Below are 13,421 nucleotides of genomic sequence, written 5' to 3'. Positions count from 1 at the left end.
TAGGTACAAGTTCAACATTCATGAACTCCTCAGCCGGCTGAACCTTGGGGGATGCTCTCTCGTTTTTTTGTCTTCCATAGTCCCCTTCTCTCACTTACTTGGAGGCACCTCCTTAGGTACTTCGTCCTTATTTCTCTTTTGTCCTTTGCGCACAGTCTCCATGTAGCATTTGTGAGATTGGAGGGGGTCTCCCCGTACTTCTCCTACACCTCCAAGCGTAGGGAACTTGAGTTTCATGTGATAAGTGGAGATTACGACATGAAAGCGTTGAGGGGGGACCTTCCCAAAATGACATTGTAGGCTGAGGGAGTATCCACTATTAAAAATTTCAACAGGTAAGTCTTTTGAGTGGCGCCAGTACCTAGGGTCAATAGGCGTCAAACCATGCCCTTAGGATGGACTACCTCCCCCTCGAATCCTTACAAGGAGGTGTTCACTTTTTTCGGAGCAGTATCCACTAACTGCATCTGATCGTAGGCTTCCCTAAATAATATGTCTGCAGAACTTCCTGAGTCTATGAAGATACGTCCTACTTTGTAGTTAGCTAGCAACACCGTGATGATCAGAGCGTCATTATGAGAGCTCCAAGGACCTGATCGTTCTGCCCTTCTAAACTGGATGAGGGGGGCATCCTCCATTGCCCCAACATCCCATATTTCTTTTATAGTTATGTCATGTGCTTCTCTAGCTTTGGTCTTTCTAGCATAATGAGAATCACCTCCACTTGTACTGCCTGCGATCATTCATATAACTCCTTTATGAGGAGGATCATTAGCTTCAGCCTTCCCCCAAAGGTATTTCTGTGTTCTTCATTTGGTGAAGACTTAGGATTGGAAATCTTTACTTCCTTCCCTTTGTCTGTTTTTGTTTTTGGTATGGTCCTGTTCCTCCAGACTTTTCCCAACAAACGTACTCCTACAGGTATCAATTTTGGATGAGCCTTTCAATCTCATTCTTCAGATGCCGACACTATTCAGTGGTGTGCCTGTAATCATTGTCGGACTTAGGACGTTGGGGTTGTTCTCTCTATGATCTGGGGCAAGCTAGCAAGCCTTTTCCTTCGACTGCCATGAGGGCTTGGGTGAAAGGTACTTTCAAGGGGGTGTAGACTGCATTAACCCTTTGGAAAGGTGTCTTCTTGTCCTGAAAATTAGTTCGAGGCTTCTTGGATGGGGCCTCCTCCCACACTTCTTTTCTTTTATCCCACGAATCTCTTTGTTGACAGTTTGGGCATCTCCATGTTGATATATTTAGCTGCACGGGCTAGGAGAGCGTCGAACTTGCAAACAGGTTTCTTAGCTAGGGACTTGAAGAAGTCCCCATCCATGTGTCCTTGCAAGAAAGCACTGACCTTCACTGCTTGTTAGCGAAGTTGATGGGGGTTTCTGTAGTAACTCACATCTTTAACTCAAAATTTTTCATAGACGACGCTAATTGATGTGTGCAATTTTAGCATGGGTCCAACCGTCTTGGATCTTGACAATGGGCTTGGGCTGATTAAGCAAAAAAACTTGAGAAATAGGACCTGCGAAACAATACGTTAGCACTTTGATACTCAAGTTAGTTCTAGATTTAGGAATAAATAATTGTAGAAATAAATCGTAATGAGAAATTGAGATAAAAATAAGAATTTTATGAGCAAAATATGGTTAGAGTGCCAGTTGAGAGTTGCAGTAAAAACAACAAAGCAATTTTCAGATTCTTGAAGGTGTCCTCGTTGGGGGATGTTGCCTGTATTTATAAAGGGGGCGTTCCTCTTCGTCAGGACTTTGCATGTTACTTGCATTTCCAAGAAAAAAGGGGTAAGGTACATGCAGATAAGCACAATTCCATCTTATCTTTAGTTGATCAACACGTTTTTGCTTGGGGATGACTCCTTTTGCGTGGGGACTCCTATTCTGTAGGGAGTCCTTCTAGGTCAATGAGTCATGCGCCTTGGGGACGCCTCCCTTCTCCTGGGCTGGGCTTGTAGGGCAGACCTGTTGTCTGACAAGCCTTTTACTGGGCTTCTGTCTTGGACCGAGTCTGGTAATCCTTCAGTGGGCCATCTCCATCATGAGTTGATGGGCTTGACTTGAGCTCCGCGATCTCTTTTAGGCCATGCACATCATTCATAATAACAAAGTATGCATGATAATATCTTTTTTATAGTTTTTTTACATTTTTAAAATTTTAAAATAAGTGTATGATTTTCAAATATTACATAGGGGAATCAAATGTACTTTTTACAATTATACGGTAGCATCAATGATTTGAATTTTTGTGGTCCTTCCAAGTCCCTTTAGATTCCTTCCTCTCCTCACTCACTCCTTTCACTAAAACTTGTTATACACTTGATGTGTTTTTTCTTAAATATCTTTACAGACTACAATAAAATATAATATTAATAATCGAATATTGAAGACAATTTAAAATTATCATTAAAAATATATTAAATGGCAATGAATTTAATCTTGTCAACCATAAACGATTAATTTATAGTGACAATTTAATAAAAATACAAATATATTGACATATACAAATATATTGTCAAAGTATGAAAGGTAACAAAAACTCCCCTGACAAAATAATTCAACATTTAAAATTTTCATTTATCTCCCTTAGACATATTTATTACAAAATTTCCCAATTAACTTTTTTAGTGACTTTGAACTTTTATTTGAAAATTAATATTTAAGATATATAATTTTATTATAAATTATATAATATAAAACTATTTAGAAGCTGAATATTTGCAACTATATTTTGCAAGGGTAAATTATTTATTTAGAAATACACATGAATATGTTTGAATCTTGATGTAATCATATATATCATGCATATAATTTTATGAGAATAAAATTTATGTTATTTATAATTTCATATTCAATTACATGAATAAATATTCAAAATATATAATTTGTATACTTTATATATAATACACTTATAAGCTCAACTTAGTTTTTAAAATAGTAATTACATAATTTTATAAAAATGTTATACACATGTAAGTATTTAAATATATAACAACATAAAACATAAAATGTGTAAATTTTAAACAATTATGTATAAAGTACAAGGTACATAAGTATCTATACTAATCATAAAAATTATATATTTCGAATAATATTTGTTTTAAATGAAAACTTTATAATAATTATATTATTTTATAGGAGAATGGTTGAAATAAACATATAATAAGGGAGGTAAATGATAAGGGCATTTTCGTTTTAAAAAATATGGTCAATGTTATCAGGATTTTTCATTATTTTTTATACTTTAGTGGGTGGATGCGACTATAAACATATTTAAGGGACGGGAGGATAAAATTGAAAAGTGGCGTAGACATACTCCTTGCAAAAAAGTAAAATAAAAAGTAAATGTAAAAAATAATTAAAAATGTCTATACAAAAAAGAAAAAAACATGAGGACCTATCTTCAACAAAAAGAAAGACCACACACCACACAACCACAAATAAAGACGAAAAATTCTAATTCAAATTAAATTTGGTCAAAAACGTCGTAATATAATATATTTATCATGTAATTAATGTACAATTTAAAAATAAATAATCAATAACATGTCAGATATATCATTCGTACAATGTAATTGGTTGAATTTAATGTGACAGTAAAACAATATTGTAAGAGAGAGAATATAAATAAATATAACCGGGCAATTAATGATTGATGTATGTACCATAGGACAAAGAGTGCCAGTTGCTAAGAGAGTTGTGTGTGTGCGCGCGCCAGTTGCAAGCAAAGTTACCCCTCTCTTCACAAGAAACACTAAAATATTTAATTAATCAATAAAATAAGCATAAATTAATTTAGAAAATTAACAATCAATAATTAGTACTTAATAGAATTTGTTATGTTTTTAATTATCAAATTCCCAGCAACTCCCTTGTAATTAATAATTAATCTTATTAGTACTTTTCTTTACCTCTCTCTCCATAATATTGCCAAATAAAAGAATTATATATATTGATGTAGGGACTCATTAAAATCAAATCTAGACCTATCTTCTGTATGTCTACAGTTTCCAAATAAATTCTGAATTTATTTTATTAGTTTAGGGTCTTTACGATCTGATCTGGGTACATTCGAAATCCTAATATGTATGGATTTACCATAACCATCCGTCATTTTATTGTTTATGGCTTACGTGGAATCGCACAATTTGACAAAAGCTATACATACCCACCCGCCATGCAGCTAGTACAACTTTTGTTGCCTAGCATTCTACGACCTTTAATTCTCGCTTACGATCTACTTGACTTAAGCATCGGAAGACTGTAAATGGTGTTTTGTGGTCTCTTTTGTATGCTTTGCAGCTGATGGGTTCAATCTTGCTCATTGTCGTTAACATTATCTATATTTACTCTAAAACATCTTAATTCGAAAAATCGGTATAATATTATCTGCACGATCTTATCATAAATTATTTTATTTTCAATAAAGATTATTTAAATTTAAATAAAGTCACAGAAGAAGTGAAAAATATTTAAATTTCAAGGGCCTGCAATGTTTTAGGAACACAGCAGCATACACCACTTACATATATCAGTAAGTAGCACAAAACCTTTACATAAATACACCACCTAAACACATATACATGTTTAGTTCCAGCAGTAAGAATGAATTAATTTCAATTAAATAGTTATAAATTCGATTTCTTACAAGACTGTCCCCCCTCCCCCATCCACATATATACACATATTTAGTTCAATTGATAAAAACGAATCAATTTTAATTATATAATTGTAAATTTGATTCCTTCCGTCGGTATAAAATTGCACCACGCACACGCACGAACATATTTTGTTCAATCAATAAGAATGAATCAATTTGAATTAAATAGTTGTAAAGTCGATTTTCTTAATCAATACGAGACTGCATTGATAGATGATATACAAGTAACCTTTAGCTACTTATGATTATGAGGATATATTCTGAACCGTGCTGATTATCGTAATTGAAAATATAAGTATTATCAATCAAGTGGGAAAAACCCACAATAACTCATTTTGTAGATAAAATGTGTTTTGACTTAAATGCCCTTTATAAAATTTTCTTTAATTATAGCAAATTTTATTAATATATATTTCATTTGAAATTAATTTATTGCATTCATATCTTGACATAATTTTTTATAATCTTATTATTATTATTACAATTATATTTTATATGTACAAACACCTTGACTGTGTGTTATAGCTAGCTTTAAATAAATGAGGGACTTAAACATACTAACTTAGTATATATTAATATAAAAATACCCTTATTTTCCTTTATTAAAATATATCCCATAAATAATTACCAACATCCAATTTCTATCAATTTGTTTTTCAAATATTTGTTTATAATTAAGTACAAAACTTTAATTTTGTACATACATCGAATGTGCTCGACCTGAGTATTTATAACATAATATACATGTATATATACACACACAATTATTTATTAAATATAATATTTTAAAATTATATATACGCATCGAATGTGCTCGACTCTGAGTATTTATAACATAATATACATGTATATATACACACACAATTATTTATTAAATATAATATTTTAAAATTATACATACGCATCGAATGTGTTCGACTGTTAATATTTATAATATATATATACATATACATATAAATAGGGTATACACAACACATTGAAAAAAAGGTCAAACAAACATTAGTGATTTGTTTATCCTTCTTTTCTTGCTTCCTCTTCACTTTCCTCCGTTTTTCTCTCTCACTTTCCCTCTTCCCTTTTTCTTTTCCATCATCTCTTTCTCCATTTAAGTGAACTAATAACATCAACGACAACCACAATCGCCTTTTTTTTTCCTTCCTTCTCTCTTCCACTTTTTGTTTTTCCTATTTCTTCCAAAAGCAGCATACCTTCTCCACTTTCACGCATTATATATCCCCAGAAAGATTTCTTGTTTCTCCTGTTACTAGAGTTTTTTCTTCATGGAGAAGGAGAATTTGTTCTTGAATGAAGTTAAAACAAGCACGCAATGAGCTGAATTGCAGCTTTTTTCATCCCAGTTGGGAGAATTCAGTGGATCAAAGTGATCCCTTTGAGTCGGCTCTGAGCTCGATGGTTTCCTCTCCAACTGCCTCGAATGCGAATGGTAATGGCAGCAATGGTGAAAATGTTGTGCTGAGGGAGCTGATTGGGAGGCTTGGCAGCATATGCAATTCCGGGGAGATTTCGCCTCAGCAGCCTTACAGTATCAATGGGAACAACAGTGCCAATACTTCTTGCTACAGCACCCCGCTGAATTCTCCTCCCAAGCTGAACCTGTCGATGATGGAAAATCAGCAAATCAGGGGGAATTTGCAAATCCCTGGAAGCCATTTTCCTTCGCTTCCGAGCTTGGCACCGTTTTCCACTGATCCAGGGTTTGCTGAGAGGGCTGCTAGATTTTCTTGTTTTGCTAACAAGAGTTTGGTGGGCTTGAACGAAATGGCGCCGAAATTGGATTCTGGGAAGATTTCCAGGGTTTCCAGCAATCAGTCAATCAAGATTTCTGGATCTCACCCAATGGCAGTTCAAGAAAGCAAGGATGGGGGCTTACAGGAAGCTGGAATTTCAGCTTCCGATAAGAAATTCAGCAGGCTGTCGAGATCTTCAACGCCTGAAAATGTGGAATTCGGTGATTCCAGGGAGAATTCTTCTGTTTCTGAACAGATCCCAGGTGGGGAAATTGGGATGAATCCTCAAGTTGATGCCAATTCTCGGAAGAGGAAGTCAATTCCAAAGGGAAAGGGGAAAGAAACCCCTTCTGCTGCAGCAAACCCTGCTAAAGATGTCAATGTAATCTTACTTTCTTTGTACAAGAATTCTTGGTTTTTGAGATGTTGAGAATAGACTCATTGTTTGGCTGATTGATGGCAGGTTGCATCAGAAAATAGTGAATCAAGTGCTAAAAGAAGCAAGTCAGAAGATGGGAGTGCAAATGAAAAGGATGCTGCAAAAACTAAGGCTGATAATACAAATCAAAAGCATTCAAAGGATAATTCAAAGCCTCCAGAGCCTCCCAAGGACTATATTCATGTCAGGGCTAGAAGGGGTCAGGCCACAGATGCCCACAGTCTTGCTGAAAGAGTATGTAATCTGTGAGCTTCTTCTGTTTCATTTTCCCTACCTTGTTAAAATACTAAATTTTCATTGTTTATCTCTCTATCTTTTTTCATACAGGTCCGGAGAGAGAAGATCAGTGAAAGAATGAAAGTCCTACAAGATCTTGTGCCAGGTTGCAATAAGGTAATGTAGTGTTGAGCAAATAAACTTTTTTACATGGTTTTCTTATGAGAAAATTTTGGAGGATTCTGAAGTACTGCTGCTATATTTCTCTGTAGGTTACTGGTAAAGCTGTTATGCTTGATGAGATCATTAATTATGTACAGTCTTTACAGCGGCAAGTTGAGGTAAATCAAGATTTTCAGGGCAAGAAGGATGATTCTCCTTGCAATCAAGAATGTTTACTTATGTTCTTCTTATATGATATTGTAGTTCCTTTCCATGAAACTGGCTACTGTCAATCCAAGAATGGACTTCAACATGGAAGCTCTTATGTCCAAGGATGTAAGTAAAGAACATCTTGAAAAGTTGTTAAAAATCTCAATCCCCTTTGAAATTTGGCTGTAATTATCTCTGTTGATTTTGCTAATTGCAGATGTTTCAATCTCGCGGATCTTTGCCTCATAACATGTACCCTTCTGATAGCTATCCTTTCCAATCTCAACCGAATTTGCATACTGCTTTGCCCAGTGCATCAGAGGCACCCTTCACAGCTAACAATTTCAATTCTGCTTTAGGCAGAAACCAAACCATGCAACTGCCTCCAATGGACAATTTTAGCGAAACTGCCTCTCAAGTAAATATCTAAATCTTGAGAAAGTTTGAATTTTATCAGAAAGTTTCTCTTTTTACAATCTTAACAAACTCTGTATCAACTCATCTTCAGGTCTCAACGTTCTGGGAGGACGACCTCCACAGTGTCGTTCAGATGGGATTCAGCCAGAATCAGACACAAAATTTTCATGGTAAGTGATCTTTTGTTCACACACTCAGTAACATCTTATGCAGTTCTCCTCAGTAAATTCGAGATTGTGATATCTTGTCCCTGATTCTTGTTGCAGGGATTCTCCCCACAGCTCAAATGAAAGTTGAGCTATGATCAACAATGTATCATCAGCATTGTTAATTCTATTTATTTGAGGCCCCGAGCGAGAGTGGCTTCTGTATATAGTGGGAAAACTCTAGTTCAAGCAAAAACTCGGTGATCGTTTCCCCAAAAACACAAAAAGAGGAACCTCCTCCTCTCCTTCATTCTTACTCTGTATCTGATGATCAATTGGGCAGATGATTCTTTGGAAGGAAATTTTTTTACTGAAATCAAGAACTAATTTGAACCAGAGATGGTGGGAAGACTCTGAAAGTCAAATGTAACATTGGTTATCTTTTTCCCTGTAAGCAAGGTAAGAAGTGTGTTTTAAGAGACAATCTTTTCATGTAAACCTTCTTGATTCAGACCTTGTTCTTTTTCCCCTATTCCTTGAGTATGATGATATTCAGAATCTTTATCACCTTGTTTTCATTCCAGTTCCTAAATCTATTTGTTACTACAATTCCCATCTTGTTTGGTTGGGAAAAGATAAGTTTGATGATAGTGGGATGAAAAATAAAAAGCATGAATTAGACCTCCCAACACTGATGAGTGGCTGCATTTCAATTTCCTCCCACAAATGTCACATTCAGGCAAGAATTCTCATAGTGGGACCTTTTCAGCAGAAAAAAACATTTTAATCATAAATCTTGTGTCTTGCACAAGATTAGATTCTTACACTTGTAACCAGCTGTTAGTGGGGACAAAGTGCTGCCTTAAAATTGATTTTTAGGTTTGATTAAAGATTGAGCTGGAACCCAAACTCACTTTGACATTTCATGTCTGTCTGTTTACTGCTTAACAGCAGCTAACAATGACTTGTCTCTTTTCTTATAATGGAGAAATTGTAATCCCAGGTTGGCAAAAAATGGTGAAAGTTGTGAGTTGGGTGAGGAATCAGAAAAAGGCATTTAAAATCCCATCTAACCCTTTTGTTCAAAGGAAGGGTGAGAGAGCATAAGCAGAAGAGAATAACATTAGTGGAGTGCAGATGTTCATACAGATATAACGTAGGAGTATAACTCTTTCCACTCACACTTTGTCTCTCACCAATTTCACACAACAAAATACCCCCACCCCCCACCCCTTTTTTTTTTTCAATTGTAGTTCCTCTTTTTAATTTTTTTCTTATGGAATAATTGTCAAGAGTTGTATTGAGGTTTGATATAGTTATAAATATTTTCTCGTTGTTTTGGAAATTATCCAGACTCTCTGATTTTAACGGTCGTCCAACTACTAGCTCAATTCGTCAGTCTCCGTTATGTTTTCATCCATTTTTTTGTGGTGAACTGATAAAAATGTCTTTGTAGAATATGAATTATAATTTTACTTATTCTTTTAAATTTTTTATGAACTAATCGGATAATTCTTTTTATAATTTTATAAAAAAAATTATCCAACTTTTCTGGTTTCTTTAATAATTTTTAAATTTAAAAAAAAAATATAATAAGCGCAAAATTGACAATTCTAAGCTTCGATCCAAGAATTAAATAATTTCGTCATACACTATATTGATAATTTTTCAAACACCAAGAGAATATTAGTAATTATTCCGAACCTAAGGGAGCTCGTCGTAATTTACTCTTTTTTTATTTCTTGGAAATTGAATATTCGTATATCATTATTTATTTTTGTTTTCTTTTTTCATAATTTTAGGAATACTTGATTCATGCTTTGCTTTCATCTCTGGATGCAAATTGGAGATTTTATTGAAAAGTCACATGCCTTCGATTCGTAACATAAAACAAATATTTTATGTAGACTGTAAAAAAAAAATTAATAATTGTGAAGAACAACATAAATCTATGATAACACGTGAATTATATAATTGCGTTTTTATTCATAGTTTCTTGAAATTAAACATATGTTGCCATTTAAAATTAATAATTATTTGCATAACTAATTTACTATTTAAATGTACTGAATAATATAATTTTACATTTCTCCGCAATAATATTAACGTCGAAAAATATTCATTATCTCCTTTTTTTTATCACCATTTATTCCCATTTCTCAATTAATGTTTTTCTTCACTCTTCCCACTCTCTCTCATTCAATTGTATATGTGGTTATTTTTTATTAAATGTCTTACATAAAATTTAAAAAAAAAAAAGAAAAAACATAAATGCTATATATTTCAACATAATTTTACTTATAAGTAGAAAAAAAATCATTATAATAAATAAAATTTTATTTTTCATAAGTTCGTAATGATAAATTTTAGCAAAATTGAAGAAAGTCATAAAAAAAAAATATTTAATACTTTTAACAAAAAAAAAAAAGGGTCCTTTTGGTACAACAACAATTAAGTTGGGATGATTAAAAATGGGTCCTCAACCATAAGTGGTATTAAGTGTATGTATGGTTGATCATTGATGCTTTTGTTTTTCATAAAGTGTGTGTTTTCTTCTTTATTCTCCAAGAACAACTACTCTATCAACCACATTCACACTCTCCGATTTGAGGTTATGGATTTGAGTTCTACGTATATACATACGGATATTTCTATTATTTTATGTAAGTTTATTATAATTTATTTCATGATTATTTATTATATTGATGTACTGATCGAACTAATGTATTCTCCGCTTGTTGAAATGTTGATGTATTTATGTGCGCTTCTATAATTAAACACTCACACGCACATTCAAACTTCATAATTAGAGGTCATGGGTTCGAGTGTCACCAGATATGTACACTTCTGTAATATTGAAATATTGATGTTTTTATATATGCTTCTATAATTAAAAACACACACACATACATACGCACATTCAAACTTCATAGTTAGATGTTATGGATTCGAGTCTCATTTTATGTAACTTTGTTGTCATGATTATTTTATTATATTAACGCATTGATTGAACCAATGTACTGCCCGATTGCTCAATCGATCAAAACATTGATGCAATCATATAATTTAATATTTCTATCCGGGAAAAAGAAAAAACACACATTCACACACTTCACAGTTGGAACAATCAGATCATCTTTATTGCTGGATTGTACAGCTAAGTTCCTCCGAAAAGTCAGCATAAAGATACAGCAGACGAGTGCAGAATTTAATTTGTTCAAGAATTGATTTTTTGAAGATTATTTCTGCAATTTTTTTATTTGATTTTAGGAACCGGTTTAAAGATTTGTTAGTTACAACTATATTTATTTATTTATTTTTCTAAAAACATATATTATTAGAAGTTTCTTGTTAAAGTTGACGATCCTAAACTTTGGAGATTTTTAATTCGAGTTTCATTGTACCGATCCACTATTACAGTAATTTATTTGTGGTAAATGCGGTGTGATATGTTTGAAATTACTATACTTTAATAAATTTTATGACATGTTGTATTGTATGATGGACGTAAAAGCTCATAAATTAAAGATAATGGCACCAACATCGTGTCAGGGAGTCGAGTTGCTCTCATTTTTAAAAGTTCAGGAGGTCGTGTCTATTTTATTTTTTATAGGGAATTTTTTTTCTATTAAACTTTCATGAGGGGTTCTGTTGCATTTAACTCATTGTACGATGTAATAGATTGTTTCCATCAAAATAACAATGATAACTAGTAATCGATAACACATGCTACACGTTTGCAATTTTTTTTAAAAAATTATTTAGAATAAGTATTTATCTAATCTAACGATCACTTTTTAAAATAAAGAAAATACTGAAAGATCTATACAAACATAAGTTTTTATAAATATGGAATTTATGAAAAAAAAATATATTAATATAATAATATCAGAATTATTATTATGATTATTATTATTTTTATTTGTGTAATTACATTTAGATTCCCGATGGTTTGAAAAATTACATCTACTACTCTTGACATTTGCTTTTATCTAATAAAAAGATATCTTCGTTAACCAAAATTTATGAAATTTACTGATATTAGCATGAAAATTCATATTTACCTTCGATTACTTGTTATTAATTTATTGCAGGTCAAACAACATTTTCCCTTATACATCTTCACATGCGCTGCTAATGCATGCATATGAGGAGGTACACATTCATTCTTACAAAGGTAGTTGGTGAGATTGATTTGTTTGACCTGTAATAAATCAGTAGTAAGTCAATCACAGGTAAATACAAATTTTCATTCAATCTTTTACTAATATCAGTAAGTTTCGTAAAATTTGACCAACAGAATGATTTATTTACTGGATAAAGTTTAGTGTTAAAAACACTAAATATATTTTCCTAAACTATGAAAAAATTATATATAATTACACCAAATCTTAGAAAGGAACGAAGTAATTATCTCTACTAATAATTCAAATGCTATTTTCAGTGTTGAACCTCAGATGGTACTCAGTTTAGCTGGCAATCACATCTTAAAATGTATGTGGGATGTGATGCATATCCATTCAAAACAAATCAGTTCTAATTTCTAAACCTGCCTCAAACCCTTTCTGACCCCAATGTCCAAATATATACACATCCTTATTCTTTCATCTGCTACAAATTATTTTTTTATTTTACTAAAAATACTTCAACTGAATAAGAAATTTTATAATATCCAAAACTTGTAAAATAATTTTTCTCAATGTCCAAAAGTATGATAATATTTTATGGTTATTTCAAAGTTCAGTAAATAAACTTAATAAAAATTTCAATATTGGAAACTTATACAATAATCTTTCTTAATGTCCGAAAATGTGATAATATTAACGTTTATTTCAAACTTCAATATTAAATTTTATATATTGAAAACTTATAAAATACTTTTTCTCAATATCTGAAAATGTAATAAGATTTTATGGTTATTTCAAAATATTCAGTAAATAACAAGAATTCAATATTGAGTTCTGTACAAATAAATCTGCTATAGTAAGACGGTCATTAAATATGACATTTTTATATAACAGAAAATTTGATCAAAGTACTATATAATTTATAAATTTCCGGGTGCGTACTAATTATTTAAAATCAAGAAAAAAAATAAAAGAAGATGATTATCTTAAAAATGAAGTCAACTTCAATTAAAAAAAAAAAGGGGGGGGGGGGGAAAGGGGAATCAATCACTTGTAAAATCAAATAATGAAGTCAATATGAAGAGATGATGAGCATAATGGAATTTGAGTGTAGAAAGTAAGAAGAGAATGATTATGGGGATTGGGTGATATATCTTGGCATGATTTACTCCGGACATAACGAAGAAAAGGGTCCACAAAGGGTTTGGAGTAGGAGAGATTGATGTTATGTGTTTGTTGGGTGTGGGGTTTGAAATGAAAAATGATGATCAACAAAAATTAG

At 32.4% G+C, this 13,421-nt stretch overlaps 1 protein-coding gene across 1 annotated transcript; it reads left to right on the top strand.

Moving 5' to 3' along the window:
• On the top strand, positions 6,003-8,588 carry LOC105166513 (transcription factor bHLH78). Its single transcript, XM_011085892.2, has 8 exons — positions 6,003-6,804; positions 6,886-7,095; positions 7,189-7,254; positions 7,350-7,418; positions 7,504-7,575; positions 7,667-7,867; positions 7,958-8,036; positions 8,133-8,588. Exons 1-8 carry the CDS (start codon positions 6,085-6,087, stop codon positions 8,168-8,170), a joined length of 1,455 nt encoding a protein of 484 aa, XP_011084194.2. The 5' UTR covers positions 6,003-6,084; the 3' UTR covers positions 8,171-8,588.

Source organism: Sesamum indicum, linkage group LG7, assembly GCF_000512975.1.
Source record: "Sesamum indicum cultivar Zhongzhi No. 13 linkage group LG7, S_indicum_v1.0, whole genome shotgun sequence".
NCBI lineage: Eukaryota > Viridiplantae > Streptophyta > Magnoliopsida > Lamiales > Pedaliaceae > Sesamum > Sesamum indicum.
This window is presented reverse-complemented; position numbering and strand designations above follow the sequence as displayed.

Bases quoted from the DNA above. Each gene is read 5' to 3' on its own strand.
- LOC105166513 (XM_011085892.2), top strand. From the start codon at position 6,085: ATGGTTTCCTCTCCAACTGCCTCGAATGCGAATGGTAATGGCAGCAAT. The intron at 7,576-7,666 runs GTAAGTAAAGAA...TGCTAATTGCAG, and splicing joins AAGCTCTTATGTCCAAGGAT to ATGTTTCAATCTCGCGGATC. The intron at 7,868-7,957 runs GTAAATATCTAA...ACTCATCTTCAG, and splicing joins TTAGCGAAACTGCCTCTCAA to GTCTCAACGTTCTGGGAGGA.